The sequence below is a fragment of the Carassius carassius genome, chromosome 15 (genome assembly GCF_963082965.1).
Source record: "Carassius carassius chromosome 15, fCarCar2.1, whole genome shotgun sequence".
Lineage (NCBI taxonomy): Eukaryota > Metazoa > Chordata > Actinopteri > Cypriniformes > Cyprinidae > Carassius > Carassius carassius.
The window spans coordinates 6,312,266-6,328,379 of NC_081769.1; the positions used below are offsets into that span (position 1 = coordinate 6,312,266).

The 16,114-nt window shown below is 37.0% G+C and overlaps 2 protein-coding genes across 5 annotated transcripts in view; both read left to right on the forward strand.

The window, feature by feature from the left end:
* The first annotated feature begins 1,719 nt into the window (after window positions 1–1,719).
* LOC132158046 (uncharacterized) overlaps window positions 1,720–16,114 on the forward strand; it is a 39,559-nt gene continuing 25,164 nt past the window's right edge. Inside the window, exons 1-3 of one of the 2 annotated variants that reach the window (XM_059567297.1) lie at window positions 1,720–2,077; window positions 2,346–2,867; window positions 3,383–3,685. In XM_059567297.1, the coding sequence (XP_059423280.1) occupies window positions 1,981–2,077; window positions 2,346–2,867; window positions 3,383–3,685 (922 nt within the window). In that variant the 5' untranslated portion in view covers window positions 1,720–1,980. The remainder of the gene's footprint in view (window positions 2,078–2,345; window positions 2,868–3,382; window positions 3,686–16,114) is intronic. The other variant, XM_059567298.1, reaches the window with a different exon arrangement.
* LOC132157657 (serine/threonine-protein kinase pim-2-like) lies at window positions 4,243–5,898 on the forward strand. 3 transcript variants are annotated; one of them, XR_009437576.1, is made up of 3 exons: window positions 4,243–4,319; window positions 4,594–4,963; window positions 5,105–5,898. XR_009437576.1 is itself a non-coding variant. In XM_059566983.1 (3 exons), the coding sequence occupies exons 1-3, from the start codon at window positions 4,582–4,584 to the stop codon at window positions 5,621–5,623; spliced, it is 606 nt and encodes a 201-aa protein (XP_059422966.1). In that variant the 5' UTR covers window positions 4,486–4,581; the 3' UTR covers window positions 5,624–5,898. The 3 variants fall into 3 exon arrangements, 2 of the variants coding, with proteins under 2 accessions (XP_059422965.1, XP_059422966.1); XM_059566983.1 differs by lacking the exon at window positions 4,243–4,319 and having other exon boundaries at window positions 4,486–4,963; window positions 5,105–5,236; window positions 5,532–5,898; XM_059566982.1 differs by lacking the exon at window positions 4,243–4,319 and having other exon boundaries at window positions 4,484–4,963.

A 16,114-nucleotide genomic window follows, 5' to 3' on the forward strand; every position in this document is an offset into this window, starting at 1 on the left:
TTTTATTTATTCTAATTTTATCTACTTTAAATATTTTTTGTTTTCTATCAAAATGTTCTTGTGTGATAACAATGTTCTTGTGTGAAAGTGTTTGTAGTAAAAGCTGTTTTGCACAGAAATTCATTGCAGCCGGCTTTGTTTTTGATGTTTATTTGAGTAGGTATTGTATGAATAACATAAGTCAACGTAGCTTTACACACACACACACACTTTGTACTAAAGGTAAATCCAAAATAGTGATGTCACTGTCTAAGCAGAGGGATTTGTGCAACCCCTATGGAATATAGTCCACACATGACAAACGAGGTAATAATCAATATTTCAGAATAATTCAAACTCAGATATTGGTGTGTGATATCTGAGTTTTAATTATTTGACTACAAATCTCACCTCATTTTTCCTCCCAGTAATTATTTCCAGGATAAACTGAGATGCCCCCAAGCTGGCTTCTTAAAACTGACTAAATATTTAAAAAGAGCCAAAAGAGCCGTTCTTTTGAACGGCTCTTTGAAAGGAACGGATCGCGAAGACCCGGATCCCCTCAAAGAGCCATAAATCCCATCACTAGTGTGACTGTTTGTTTTTGGCGCTGCTGGCGCGTGTGTGTAAAAACACTGGCTCTGATTGGCTACCATGAAACACATGACTCTGCCTTAGCCAATCATAATCGCTTATCTCGTTATTAACCCACCTGCTCACTCGCTGTGTGAGCCAGGGGTGCGTTCGGATTGCATATTAAAATCAATGCATAGTAACGCACCGCATTTAACGTTCAGTAACGTTAACGGCATTGTAACGACGGGAAAAGTAATTAGTTAGATTACCCCGTTACTGAAAAAATAACGTCGTTACCTAACGCCGTTCTTTTAAACGCCGTTATTCCTAACACTGATTATAATCGATATAAAATGAAAACATATGGAAATTTTATTTATTTGCATAAATTTTGAGTAAATGGGAGTTTATTATATGAGGGGGAAAGGAGCATTAATTGAATATCTGAATAAATAAAATTACAGTTATAGAGATCTTATATATTTACAGAAATGTAATAACAAATGTTAGAAATTAATATTTGGACATATATTGCATTGTCTAATATGTAAATGTATTTACATATTAAGGAAATAAATATATTAAAATATATTTACATATGTTTAATATATCTGAAAAATATTAAAAAGAGGCCAAAATAAAGCCATATCTCAAAATATATTTGCATATTGTATAAATATATTTTCTTCTACTTAAATTCAAGATATTAATATATATATATATATATATATATATATATATATATATATATATATATATATATATATATTATTATTATTATTATTATTATTATTATTAATATATTTCAATCTATGCGATTTATGTAGGCTATGGGATTAATCACATTTTCGATAATTTACAGATTTTTTTATTTTATTTTACTACTATTAATAGTTAAAACTGGTTCGTATATAATTATTATTATTATCGTTATTAACTCTGTTGCACTTCTGAAAGGCTAGGCTACATGCCAAACTGTTACATATATGTAATATTGTTGATTCCAAATTAGGCATTTTGTTGTAGGCCCATGTTATGCGCTAAAAAGCGCATCACTCAATTTAATTAAATAATCGCCCTCTGAATGTACAGAGGTACCGAGACGCACGCGAGTAAATAGACGAACTAGGGGCGTGGCGCGCTTCACTGAAACACGCCCACCCCCTCCTCCCCCGAGAGAACGTCAGTAGATTATGACGTCACACGGTATAAACTATACACCCGCGCGCTCTGAAGATCACTTCAGTTCAGTGAGACTCCGAAGCAGAAGCGAAGACGTTCACCTGAGCAGAGACTCGAAGTCCCTCCAAACAGACAGTTGACTAAAATTCAGCAAGTTTGACAGCGATACAGTCAACACGCGTTTCTCCTGCGTTTGAGTCAGTGGAGCTCTACTTCAGCAGCTCAGTGTCAGCAGATGTTCAGATGATGTTGAGTGACTCTCCACAGACAGCTGGAGGAAAAAGCTCTTCAGAACAACAGGCTTCTCCCGCAGCAGCCGCTATGGAGAACCGCCCAACAGGTTAGGAATAACGATAGTATAAAATATAAATGAAAACTCTAGTCTTAATAAATAGAATAGTAAAAACTGTGGAAAAAAACAGACTTTTTTGTACATATAGTAATTTAATCTAATACAGCACACTTGTAAGTGTCACACTTCATTAACTATGTTGTATTCATCCATTGTTCTTCTTTCTATGGTTTATGCCTCAGAATTTGTCTTGCATTTTCTGGTAACGTAGTAATTTCTTTTTACCCTTTTATTTCTTTGTTTCTTCTTTTCTTAGAAAAACAAACCAGGAAGAGGAAGAAAAAATGCATCCATGCATTCTTCCGGCGAATTGGGAAGACTTTAAAGCTTTGCACCCTACATTGCTACAGGGACGATATATTGCCCCCATCTCCATCCGATGATCCAGCAGATCTCCAGCCAGGTTTTTCTGGCCTTGAATGGGCGTTATCAATCGATCCATGTCCATCTGGTTTGGAGCTGACAGTTAACACCAATCCGGCTGATCCTGATGGGTCATTGGTCTCAGGACCATCCAGTCTTGAGGTGATATCTGACAGTGATCAGGCTGATCCGGAGCCATCACCTGTCCCAGGTCCATCCAGCCTCGATTTAAAGTTAACACTGGATCCAGGTCTATCCAAACTGATTTCTGAGACAATGAATGTCCCAGGACTATCTAGTCTTGATGTAACACCTGTACCAAGTCTATCCAGTATTGAGATGAAACCGGACATGGATCTAACCGAGCTCAAGCCATCATCTGTCCCAGGTCCATCTGGTTTTGAGGCAGCTGTTGGTAAGTCTACTGTCATTTTTATCTACTTTTGGGATTTTCATTTTACCTACTTGTCTGCTCTTTTACACTTATGGCCAATTAATAATATGCTCCTAACTTAATGTATAATACCTTTTATAATATTCAACATGTAGCATTGGGAATTGATGGATATAGTTCTAGTTTAATTCTAGTTTAGGATGTGGTTTTATTAGTATTCAGTATATTTATCTTGTATTTTATTTTTAAAAGACAAGTGAAATTTAGTTTCAAGATTGCATAAAAAAAATACAAGTTTTTCTTTGCATCATCCCTTGTGATTTAGATTGAACTTAATGTATATTCTTTCATTATGAGAAAGTCACAAGATGATTAATCACACAGTACGTGTCCATTTTACCAGTTGTCTCGTCTAACATCTGTATTCACCCAGTGTTCTTCCTTCTTCATGATGTGTAGACTCAGTATTAGACTTACGGTTTCTAATTTTTAATTACGTTTCTATTTTTTTCTTCTTCCTTTTTTTTTTGTTGTAGAACAACAATCAACAAAGAGGAAGAAGAAAGGCATCTGTGCATTCTTCCGCCGGACATGGAGGGCTGTTAAGTGTGCTGCTCTCTGTTGCCAAAGGGGCAACAAAGTGGCTCCAGATCCATTTGCCATTGACCCAATGGCTCAACAGGATAATTCGGATCTCCAGCCAGATTTATTCAGCCTTGAGTGGCTGACACTTAATGCTGAGCCAACATATCTGGAGCCATCACCTGTCCCAGGCCCATCCAAACTGAATAATGAGCCAATGCCTGCCCCACATCAGTCTGGTTATGAGCCACCTGTTGGTAAGTCTACTGTCATTATTAGTCTACTGTTTACTTGTATTTTTACTAGTGCTGTCAAATGATTAATCTTAATTCCTTGTTTGGTATTCAAATTTAATCCTGTGGTATTCTAGTGGACAGAGTTCATTTTGAACCACATACTTCCTTGTATGTCATTATTTTCCTGGTTCCCTGATTGCCTTTATAGTCTGCTCTTAGCTAATGCATGGAATACAGTTTATAAAAGCCACATTATCTGAATAACTTCTCTGTCTGCTTTTTGGAGTTCATGTAAGATAATCAAAACAAAGTAGTGCTCATCTGTTCTTTCTGCATGTTTTCTTTTTTCAGCAAAATTTTCCTCCCGTTATTATATGGGAGTGAAGTTGGGACAGGGAGCCTTTGGTTTTGTGTATAAGGGGACTCACAGAATTAGTGGCCAGAAGGTAAACTACTCCTGCTTTATTTAAAAAAAAAAAAAAATTCTATTTTACTTTCATTTATGTTCCATACTCATTTTAAATTCCATACTTTTTTTATCTTTACATAAAAATTTACATATAGATAATTGCTAACATGTTTAAAACAATTTGTCTCTTTGCAGGTTGCTATCAAATTCCTACCTAAGAATCCCTGGAACAGCTTTATTAATGTGGTAAGTTGGCAAGACAGTATATAAAAAAAATACTTACATTCATTGAACATTTAGGTTCAGAAGTCTGTGAACATAATGAAAATCTAAAAAAAAAAAAAAGTAAAAAAAAAAAAAAACTGTGTTGACTATAGTGTAGTTATAATGGGAAATAGAGACAAGAAGAAGCATTTTCAATTGTGATCTCAGACTTTTAGACTCTGCTGGATCTCAATGTCAATATTACACACAGAAGTGAAAGGTCAAGCTAACCTTTTGTCAAAATATGTTTTTCCAGCCTGGATCTACAGAACCACTGCTGTCAGAAGTGGTTATGAATGTGATGGTGTGCGCACCTCCGAAAAGCCCCTACGTTGTACAAATGATCGAGTGGTTTGATCAGCCACATCAGTTCGTCATAGTAATGGAATATCCACATCCATGTCAGACCTTGCTGAAATTTACCATGTGCCATGGAAGTTGTCTGGATGAATCTGTGGCACGTGGTTTAATGCGGCAAGCGGTGCTTGCAGCCAAACACTGCATTGAACGGGGCATCTTACACAATGACATCAAGACGGACAACATGCTGGTCAACACAGAGACACTGCAGCTCAAACTGATAGACTTCAGCTGTAGCAAACGTATTAACATGTCTTGCTCTGAAGGTGAGTTGATGTAATGCCATAATATGTCAAATAATGTACATGATTCAAAGCTTATTATCTCAAAGTACTTGTCAAACTGCTCACAGAAGACTTTAGCAAATGAAATGACAGCGCTCTGTTATTCTCTTTCTTCCTATACAGATCATCAACAGGCGGTTGCATCAACAGTCTGGTCTTTGGCTATGGTACTTTTGGAGATAGTAAGCGGAGACCAGCCCATAAGTGTTTTTATCCCCAAAGCACGTCATCCTTTGATACCAAATTTTTCCAGTGGTGAGACAACAGCACTCAACAATAATACAAACATACATTTTTGGCACAATATCAGAGTGTTCAACTTCCCAGCTACTAAAAATAAAAGGGAAAACTGATAGACAGAATACATAAAATTTGCTATTTAAAGTACAGTAAGTGTAACACACAGGAGATTGTCCCTGCTTAAAATTGAATACAGTACGAAATACTATGTTTTTCAGAAGCTTTTCATACTTGACTACATGCCTGTGCTATGCTGTCATAAAGAGCATACATGACTAACCAGCCTTTTCCTCTTTGAAAACTTGTACAGAGTTTCAAGATCTGATAGAGCAGTGTCTGGTCAGGCATCAAACCAAGACATTAGAGCAGATTTTAGAACATCAGTGGTTTAAGCAGGACTGAGGGAAGACAGAGGATCAGGAGGCAGGTTGTGTAACAGCTTGAGGGAAGGCAGATACTAACCAACTCTTCAGTAAAAAAAAACCCAGATCATTCATCTGTAGAGAATAGCTAGCAGACAGCACTTTACTGAAGACCGGACTTTCACCTTTCACCAGTGGCATTGAATATTACACCTAATATTTAGATGACATTTTGCCAAGACAAATTTGTCAAGATTCTAGTATTTGGTTTTTCTCAAAAATCCTAGATAATTGTGCACTTTGGAGAAAAACTAAATGAAAAGAATATAGCGGTCTAGAGACAAATAGGCCTAATATTGAGTCTCTAGACCAACAAATCTAAACAGTATAATATATATTATATTGCAATTATATATGTATAATAAAATATAATAGTGCTATTTATATTGTATTGTTAAAATGACTTATTTTTCTACAGTGTAATGAGTTCTCTTTGTTCCCATTAGATTTACTTAAATATGTTCTGTGAGTTAGACAATAAAATATTTTTGACTTAAATCAGAATATCATCCCCACCTAATTATTAAAGTACAGTAATGAGTATAAATGACAATAAATGAGATCTACCAACTTAGCCTATTTTGTATTGACAACCATTTGCAATTTAAAACTGTACATACTGTATTTTCAGGATTAGTTTGTATTTGTCTTGCATTTTTCTAGGTAGTTTCTTATTTATAAATTAATTTGTATATTAAGCTTATTTCAAGAACAAAACAAAGTTATCTTAATAATGACACACACTTAGAAAAAAGCAATAAACTAGGGCAATCAAATAAAAATGAGAATTTAGTCTAAAAATACACATTTGAATGCAAAAACATTGCCTTCAAATTTCACGTGTGCATCAGGCAGACTTATCAGTAGGCATGTATCCATTACCCTTCAAAGTGCGCAAATGTAATGGAAATGTTTCCATTTTGCAAAAATGCTCATATATCAGAAAGTTTTTACGCTCGCATGAGGCGGTTTTCAGGCAATGCGAAAAAGGAATAATTTGCAAAACTGCAATGGAAACAATTTTTTCGCATTTACAGGTCACATGGTGTATGTAAAAAGTCATATGATCATTCTTCAAGAAACTATGTGCGGAACGACTAATATGACTATGGTTTAAACTGAAGTTTTGTATCCAACTAGTGTTAGTAGATTAGTCTAAAAGTAAGAAACCCCCAAAAGAAACTTTGTGTGTGGGGTACATTTGAAACACTTTTGAAACACATTTGAAACACCTTAAATTGCGTTCACAACTTGTCTGATCTGTGATATTTTCTCCGCACATGCGTATAAGCTCTCTCTTTAATCATTAAGTACATGCGCTTCTCCAGTCCGAAGATATCGGTGAAAGTTTTTTTCAAAGGTAAGTTTTTCACTTCACCACATCCATTCCACATTGAATAGCTTGTCATCCTTACATGACTATTAAAGGAAACTTACATTTTGGTAAACCTTAATCTGTGCCATGCAGGGTTCATCATAAAATCTAGAGAAATGTTTGAGGTGGTTGGCGGGGTACAGTTGAGACAGGATGTATCAAATGTACCCGCACTAGAATACAGTTTTAATCCTACAAATGATGCAACATTCTTTGATAAGCTGGCCACAGTCCTGTTGAGGCATGGGTTCACAGCAAAAGACATCTGGAACAGGCCTAACAACAGTCCAGAATCCTGGAAGCATTGTTGCAACTAAAGGAGAGAAAAGAGTTGGGAGTGTAACATCTGCAGAGAGGGGGGTCCTTGTAAAAGGGCGGTCACACTAGACTTTGAACGTGCAAAATTATTTCGGACGCTGCTGCGAATATGGGGGGGGAGCAAGATGTAACGGTTTCCCCTCAGTTATCACACTTGTACTGTGTCTTTTGTGATGGCGTCGAAGGGTCTTATTATATTGTACTCTCTGTCTCTCTCTCTCTCTATATATAAATATATACACACCAAGCAATAAAAAAAATATAAAACGTGTCCTCATTCAAATGTACCATCTGTTCTTGTTTCCATTGACACTGCGAACCATCCAGCTTCTTTTTTTATTTTATTTTTATAATCTTTTAAAGATGTATTATATAAAACAGGATGCTGCGCTACAGCTAAAATTAACGCGTCCTTCATTTTGGAATTTCTGTACAGAGAGGTCACGCAGTGACGTATCGATCTTCGACTGGTTCCACGTCTTCACGTGAGGCGAATACGTAAAAATACGGAAAACACAGCAAAATGCGAAATTTTTCGCATGAGCTTGAGTTTCTGGTCTGGGACCCTCTTGCATTCGCATGCGTATGAACGAAAGTCAATGGAACGAAAAGTGCAGTGTGACCGCCCCTTTACCATGGCCTTGGCAGGAAATGCCCATTTAGCCTCAGTCTAGTATTAGAACTATGGTGACTGACTGGGATGAGGAAGAGGTGGCAAGAGCCAACATGTATGATGGCCGCAGCCGTATAATTTCGAACCTGCCAGACGTGATAGGGCAAATGAGGAATTGCCAAGAACTGATGGCCGTCAAAGCCAATTAAATGCATGGTCCGAGGAGAATGAGTGGAGAGTTGGTGAAGTGTCCTGGTGAGTTGCTATCATATTTCAACGTTGAAAGTTGTTCATGTGCTGGAAGTTTTTAAAATGTTCATCTTTAAACGTTGAATCAACGTTGTTTCAACGTTGAAACCACAACTGACCTTATTTCAACCATATTTCAACATTGAAAGTTGTTCATGTGCTGGAAGTTTTTCAACCATTCGGCTTTCAATGTTGAATCAACGTTGTTTCAACGTTGAAACCACAACTGACCTTATTTCAACCATATTTCAACATTGAAGGTCGGTCATGTGAGTTTATAGTTCATTGGCTACAGCTAATAGCAAGCTATGATGTGTCTTTTTGACATGCATGTATATAAATTTACACACACAGCGGTTACCACACATAGAAAATACATTTTGTCTTTAAAAGAAGCTGATCCATTTTGTTGATGTTAATATTTAGCTTACACTGTTTGTAACAAATTATCTAAAAAATTTGATACTTTAGGATTAGATCATTATTTTCTATCAAGCTAACTGCTGACTGACCTCAAGTCTAGTGAAAACTTACAGATTTAATGTTTGCTGATAGACTATTTACATCTACCCTCATACACAAACCCTCTCCATACACTCTGTCCATTTTTAGTCAAATTTTTACCTGCTAGAGACTTGTTCACCGGCCTGGATTCATCTTCCAAACCCAGTCTGGATGCCTGTGTACTCACTTTCAGATTCTAGGCCAAGTCAACTGGACCACATGCGATACCGTAACTTACCGACACTGCCTCATTCAAGCTGGACTCGCCAGACTTAACCCCCACTGCGCAATGTGACGTCTTTTGCATGTCATTTTGGACGTCCAAGTTCGGTCAATTAAAGGGGTTGTTTTGTAACGTCAGGCAACGTCTTTTTTCGGCGTCTTCCGCACGTCTAATGTTGATGTCCGTGGGACCTCCGTGTAAGTGCTATTTATAGTCCAAATGTGTAATTTTTATAACTTCTATTACTGTGGTTCTATAACATGGGAATACATACAACACTACAGTTATACAAATAAGTCACAATTCAATATCACCATTTCATCTTCATCGTCATTTCTTAAATCATTGACCATTCGTGGCTGTAACATTAACCACAGCAGGTTTGTGCAGTTTAAGACAATAACGCTAAACTACCTAAAACTATACGTACACATGGATATAGAATTCACTAGGCTGACCGAGAGGAAACGTTCATCAGCGATGCAGGCTGAAAATCTGTGCCGTCATTATGCAGTGGTTGAACACTCGCTCGAAATGCCTGTCGTGATGCCTTGGCCAATCAGAGTGGCGTTTACTGGTTGGGTTATGATGATGTGCTGCCTCGACCAATCAGAGTGATGTTGACTAGTTTTTGTCTCTGGTTGAAATCAAAAGCCCTTGATAGAGAGTTGTCCTCGTCTGTCCTTTAGATGCTGTTGGTTCTTTTTAAATTAAAAATAAGGAGGATAGGCCTAATATATGCTACCATGATATTATTTTCTGAACTATAATTTTCCACGAATTTCATTTCCAAATAAATAAACAGATACATGCAAAAATACATGTGTGCATAAAGAAATTACTTGATTACTTGGCTACTTTAAATAAACCAATTAAAGAAAAACAGGAAAATGTAAAAAAAAAAAAAAAAACATGGCCTGAATAAACAATTAGGCATTCACATATTAAATCGTGTTTGTTTATAGATAATCTGTATGTAAAGAATTCAGATGCAAAAGCCTCTAAGTGCCATCTGAAATTTTTCTAGAATTATCAGTTTTATAAAGCCTTTATAGATAAGTACTTTCACTTAAATGACATTTAATAAGTAATTTGTATTGGCATTTAAGTGAAATTATTGAACTTAAATCAACAAGCTTGATAGAAATGACCATTCTAGAAGAAAATTTCAGATTTCAGCTTTTGCATCTGAACTCTTCATGTATTAATCATGTTGATAGGCCCTATAAAACAAATATTTACATGTTAATCATTTAAATTTTCTGCACCTGTTATAGACGTCCAAAAAATTACCCAGTTCAAAGGTCAAATGTTGAATGTCAAGATGATGTCCAAGCTGGGTCATGGTTTGACGTATAAATAGTGGACCTAGTTTGGACGTCAAGTAGATGTTCAGAAATGGTCATGGACCGACGGACCTAATATAGACATGATCTGTACATCTATCCGACGTCCAGTGTTTGGTGGGCCAGTTTTATTTCTATATCCACTGTACTGTTCATTAATATTTCATTATAAATTGATAAAGTTACCTTGACAAAACGTTTACTTTCATTTTAATTGTATAGATTATAATACAATAAATAACATGACTTAAATCTATAAACATCTCAATATTATGAAAGCATTTTAAATTTCACTAAAGAACTCACTTGATCAAGCTAGCATGAATAAAATGTATTTACAAAACCATGCAATTACAGCAAAAAACAGCAGTTATAGAATAAGTGTAGATAAAATATTTAACATTTTGCAAAATTACCCATGCATTTACTTGAATGAATGAGGCATTTGTATGTACACTTGGACCGTAACATTTAATAAATAAAGGTTAAATCATTAAAAATGTAAAAGGTGTTTTAAAAAAACACACTGGTAAATGTTTGTAATTAAACATTTTGTACTTGGTAAAATAATTAAAATTATTACCTAACTGTTGCTATGAATAATTTGTAAAGGTAATCAGTGAATACTGTTCTTGGTTGTCGCTCATTGTGGGTCATTGTACAGCATGTCTTTCCACATCTTAGTCTAGTGAGTTATCTTCTTGGGAGCTTTCATTTCTGCACATGTAAAGAGCAAATAATGCACAAGTATCTGTTACTAAAGGTCTAACTGAATGCACCAAACTGAATAAAATTATATTGCATTAAACCACGTTGTTTGAAAGACTGTTTACTTATTGTTATTTACCCATTTAATTCTAGCACATTAAGTGGCTGTGTCCAGTGCTGAAATTTAAATCTGTGATTCAAATTTAAAGTGTGTATCATCCTAATTAAAGAGATAGTTTACCCAAAAATTTAAATCAATTACTCCCTTTATGTTGACTACACATAACAAACCCGTTGGTTTTAATTACCAGCATTCTTCAAAGTATCTTTTTTTGAGTTCTGCTGAAAAAAAAAAAGTCAGGGGTTCACAAACAATGAGGGGAAATTGATGTAATAATGTCACTGATGACAGAATTCTGGGTTAAAGTAAAATTAAATCTAAGTAAATTTGTAGAAACAGTTTTAAAAAAATAAAAATAACTTTTAGTGAATTATTGGCCTTCTGGAAAGTGTGAGCAGGTGCCAAATCCTGCTGGAAAATGAAATCAGCCTCTTCAAAAAGCTGGTCAGCAGAAGGAAGCATGAAATTCTCCAAAATTTCTTGGTAAATGGGTGCAGTGACTCAAAAAACACAATGGACCAACACCAGCAGATGACACTACCCCAAATCATCACAGACTGGAAACTTGACACTGGACTTCAAGCAACTTGGGCTATGAGCTTCTCTACCCTTCTTCCAAACTCTAGGACCTTGGTTTCCAAATGAAATACAAAACTTGCTCTCATCTGAAAAGAGGACTTTGGACCAAAACTGTAAAATAGAGACAAATGAGAATCACGAAAAAAGGTAAATACGACAGATCAGATGCCACATTATTTTGAGAAGTTAATTATTGATGAATATTTCCAATTTTAGTATTAAAAACTAATAAAATTATCGCATAGATCACTAGAATATAGATGAGAAGGAAGGGTATCAGGAGGCCGTAGAATATAATTTACTGTATTAAACAAGGACCTTGTATTCCCCTCTAATCTATTCCAATTATATTAGAGTAGTAATCAGATTTAGATGTTAAAGCCCATGTTGCAGGTTAACCACCTCACCTTAAAGACCAAAGTTTTTGGTATTAACGTTTTTTTTACGCAATTCGGGGATGACGTAACGTTGGGGAGAAGTGGAGGAAAGGTAGCCTCAGTCTAGTATTAGAACTATAGCGACTGACTGGGATGAGGAAGAGAAGGCAAGAGCCAACATGTATGATGGCCCGCAGCCGTATAATTTCGAACCTGCCAGACGTGAGAGGGCAAATGAGGAATTGCCAAGAACTGATGGCCGTCAAAGGCAATTAAATGCATGGTCTGAGGAGAATGAGTGGAGAGTTGGTGAAGTGTCCTGGTGAGTTGCTATCATTTAGCATCGCAGCAATGAGCACTGGAGCTAGTCTAAGTGCAGCAGTGCAAAATAACAACACAATAGCACTGAGTGAAAAATCAACGTTTTCTTTATATCTAGTGGCAGTGGTCACAGGGCCATGCAGAGAGACCTTTGGTGGGGCAGGTGCTCAAAGTATAAAAGGGGCACATGGATCAAGGCTTTAAATAGCACTGCTCAAAATATCAATACAGCATTATATTATGATGCATGCCTTGCTGATTCAAGTATCGATATGGAATGGATGATTATGTGCCAGCCTCTTTCTCCATGCTTGCATCTTTCTGCACTGTTTCTGTCACTTATGCCTCTACATTTCCCTCTTTTTCTCCTCTATCTCAATCTCCTCATCTGATGTATTACTTTCCACTCTCTGTCCATCTAGGAACAAGGCACAATCTACTATTTTAGCATTAATCTATTATTTTAACCATCACTACTACTCTTGCACCTAATCTTTAAGTCCACCTTAAATATTGGTACAAAACATTAAAAAACTGATACACTGGAATATAGTGATTAATATTATTATTACAGTTGTAGTTGCTGTTGTCTAAAATTGAACACCTTTGCAGTGTAAACAAATGACAGACTACATGTGTTATTCTTACCTGTTGTGCTCTTCATTAACCAGCTGGATAGGGATACACTGCCTTTTGCTGCTTCAAGCAGCTCCTTCTTTTTTTTTTTTTTTTTTTTTCCTCTCTTTGCGAGGCATCTTTGCACTGCAGAACACACACACAAACACAAAAGGACATTTCATACCTTTTCCTGAAATCTGCTAGGGTCACATCTCCTTCACACTGCACTTTGATGTCAGGTATATTATTAATTTTATATTGACATTGATATTTTTAAATATATTTCCAGAGATATATTATTGAGTTTACAGGCTAAAGTGGTCTTGCTGTTGTAAACACTGTTGCTATTGTAGAAAAAAAAAATATTTGTGTCACATTTAAAATATAATTATATTTTAATTCATTTCTGAATAGTTTTTATTTTTAACAATGATAATTCAGAGAATGAGAAAATCTGAATAAGCCTTACCAGTGTTGTGATAATTATGTTTAAGGCACTCTTAGTTAAAAAAAAAAAAATACTGTAATATAATAATAGTTTAGTCAAATAACATAAAAAAGACCAGACCCCTCGATGCCTGTGAAACTTTTCTCCCTCAAACAGCACGCTAGCGTTACTTCTACACTACAGGCTACACACACAGCATGTCTGCATGTTCTCACATCACATTGTTCTTGTAAAATAATAATAAGTAAATAAACATCAAAATCACTTCGCTGAGAATGAAACACTTACCAGCTGCCGCGGTGTTGAAAATATCCTCTAGCAACTAAAAATGCGCGTGCGGCGTGAGGAATCATCCCGATCGGATGAGGTGAGAAGGGTAGCTTGCTTTTTCGTGGCCACGGCTGCTTAAAGAGTAACTAAACCCTAAACCAACATTTTTTAGTTAATGATCTATAAGAATCGTGCTTTATTAGTGCTGTTCATTGATTCGAGTAACTTTTTTGGGATTTGAGTATAAAGTGTTTTAATTCTACAATATATGGTGTAAAAATGTCAGAGTGCTGCCCTCTTCAGGTTGAACGGTGGCTACTGCAGTTGATTTTTCCTATTGGATGTTGCGGTGGCAAGTGACGTAAGCGGTGGCAGGTTACGTAAGCAGTTTCCAGCTCACCACGCCCCTTAGTACGAGCTACCACGCCCTTGCCCTTGGCAGTATAAAACCATCTCGTTCCGTCAAAATCACTGGAGTGAGCTTAGCTAGTGATCCAGGAGTTGGAATTGCGAGTATTGAAAACGACCAGGATAGACTATTATAGCATCTTAGCATAGCTATTATATAGTTATTTAGATCTTCAAGTTAGCGTACATTTATCTGTATTTAGTACAGTGGTCAGGATGGTACGTAGGTGTGTTGCTGGTTGCGACAGCACTCCTGGACAGCATAGTTTACCAGCAGACTTTAAAATTAGGCGCCAGTGGTTGCATGCACTTGGCCTGGAAGACCGCGAGTTCCCGCCTAGAGCTGGAGTGTGTGTAAACTGCATTTTACACGGGATTACTTCTCCAACGCAATGGAGGTGGAAATGGGCTTCTCCACACAGCTCGCGATGAAAAGCGACACGGTGCGGGAGTTAAGACCGCAGTTTGAGCAAGCTGCTCGAATTGATATGAACAGACACCTCGACATCCTCCACTTCAGGTGAAGGTGGGGGAGAAAAGTCCTCTACTCCAAATGAACGCGCTCTGTTGCAAAGCTACTTGCGTCACTCTCCATTTTAGCGACTCTGACAGCAGCTGTCAAACAATCCGTCACTGCGGGTCTCTGGTTCACGCCGCACTCGCTCAGCCCCGCCCTCGGTTCATCCCCTCTATCTCCGCTGTGATCTGCCCACTTTTCAGCATTTTTCAAATATTGCCAGTGGGTGGAGTCAGGCTCTGACCAGGGGTTTAGTTACCCTTTAACCTGACCGAACAACGCGCGCTCTCCAATTTGAGATTGTTGAATGTTGAAGCATTCGTGCACCAGTCAACAGTTTGATTGACGTACGACTCAGCCTATCGACTAATGCTTTTATTGCTCTCCTCTGAACTATTCGACATAAGTTAACAGTAAGCCTATGGACGTATCCGTGTATTTATTAGGCAGGGTCGAATGAAAAAGCGGGACAGATGCTCAATCAGGCGGGACAAAGGGTAAAATTGCTGTACAGTACAACGGAAAGCGGGACAGGTGGTCACTCTATAATCGCGCCAGTTATTCAACCAATAAAGTGTAGGCCTATGTATTTCGAAATTGTATATAAATTACAAAGGTTTAATTGGAATCTTTATTTCAAACGACCCGACCGACTGCGACCCGAATATCATAAAAATTATTTTTGGATGACTCGTAACCGCGGGTGACCGCGGGCACCCGCTCATTTCGGATCAACCCGCACATCACTGATATATATATATATACATATATATATATGTATATATATATATATATATATATATATATATATATATATATAGTATTTTTTATTAATATATTTCAATCTATGCGATTTATGTAGGCTATAAATCACATTTTCTATAATTTACAGATTTGTTTTATTTTATTTTACTACTATTAATAGTTAAAACTGGTTCGTATATAATAATTAATATTATCGTTATTAAGTTCTCTGTTGCACTTCTGTTATGGCTAGGTACGGTTCCGTACGGCTCGGTACGGTTCGACTCGGCACGGAACGGTTCGGCTCACTTCGCTTTTCCACTGCTTGGTACTACTCGACTTGGTACGGCACAGTTCGGTTCGCTTTAGCTCGGTTGCTTTTCCACTGCAGTTAGTAACGCTTCAAAGTGGGTGGGACTGATCGTTAATAGTTGCCACCTCTACTGTCATGACATCATCCTAAACGCGCCATATTTCAAACGCACAACACAGGAACAATGGAGCCTATCGAGGGGATGGTGTTCTTAATTCTCGGCATGTGGATGTTTTTAACTTCAAGACAGAGAAATGTGTTTAAAATGAGGCTGATGGCAGCAAAACAAATTACTGCAAAAAAAAAAAAAAAAAGAGTCTGGGAACTCTTACAACGAAGCGAAGATGACGACATCACTCGGTATGCCCGACGGCGCACGAGGGTAAGCTAATCTTGTTTAGGGTCTCAATCGCTATATT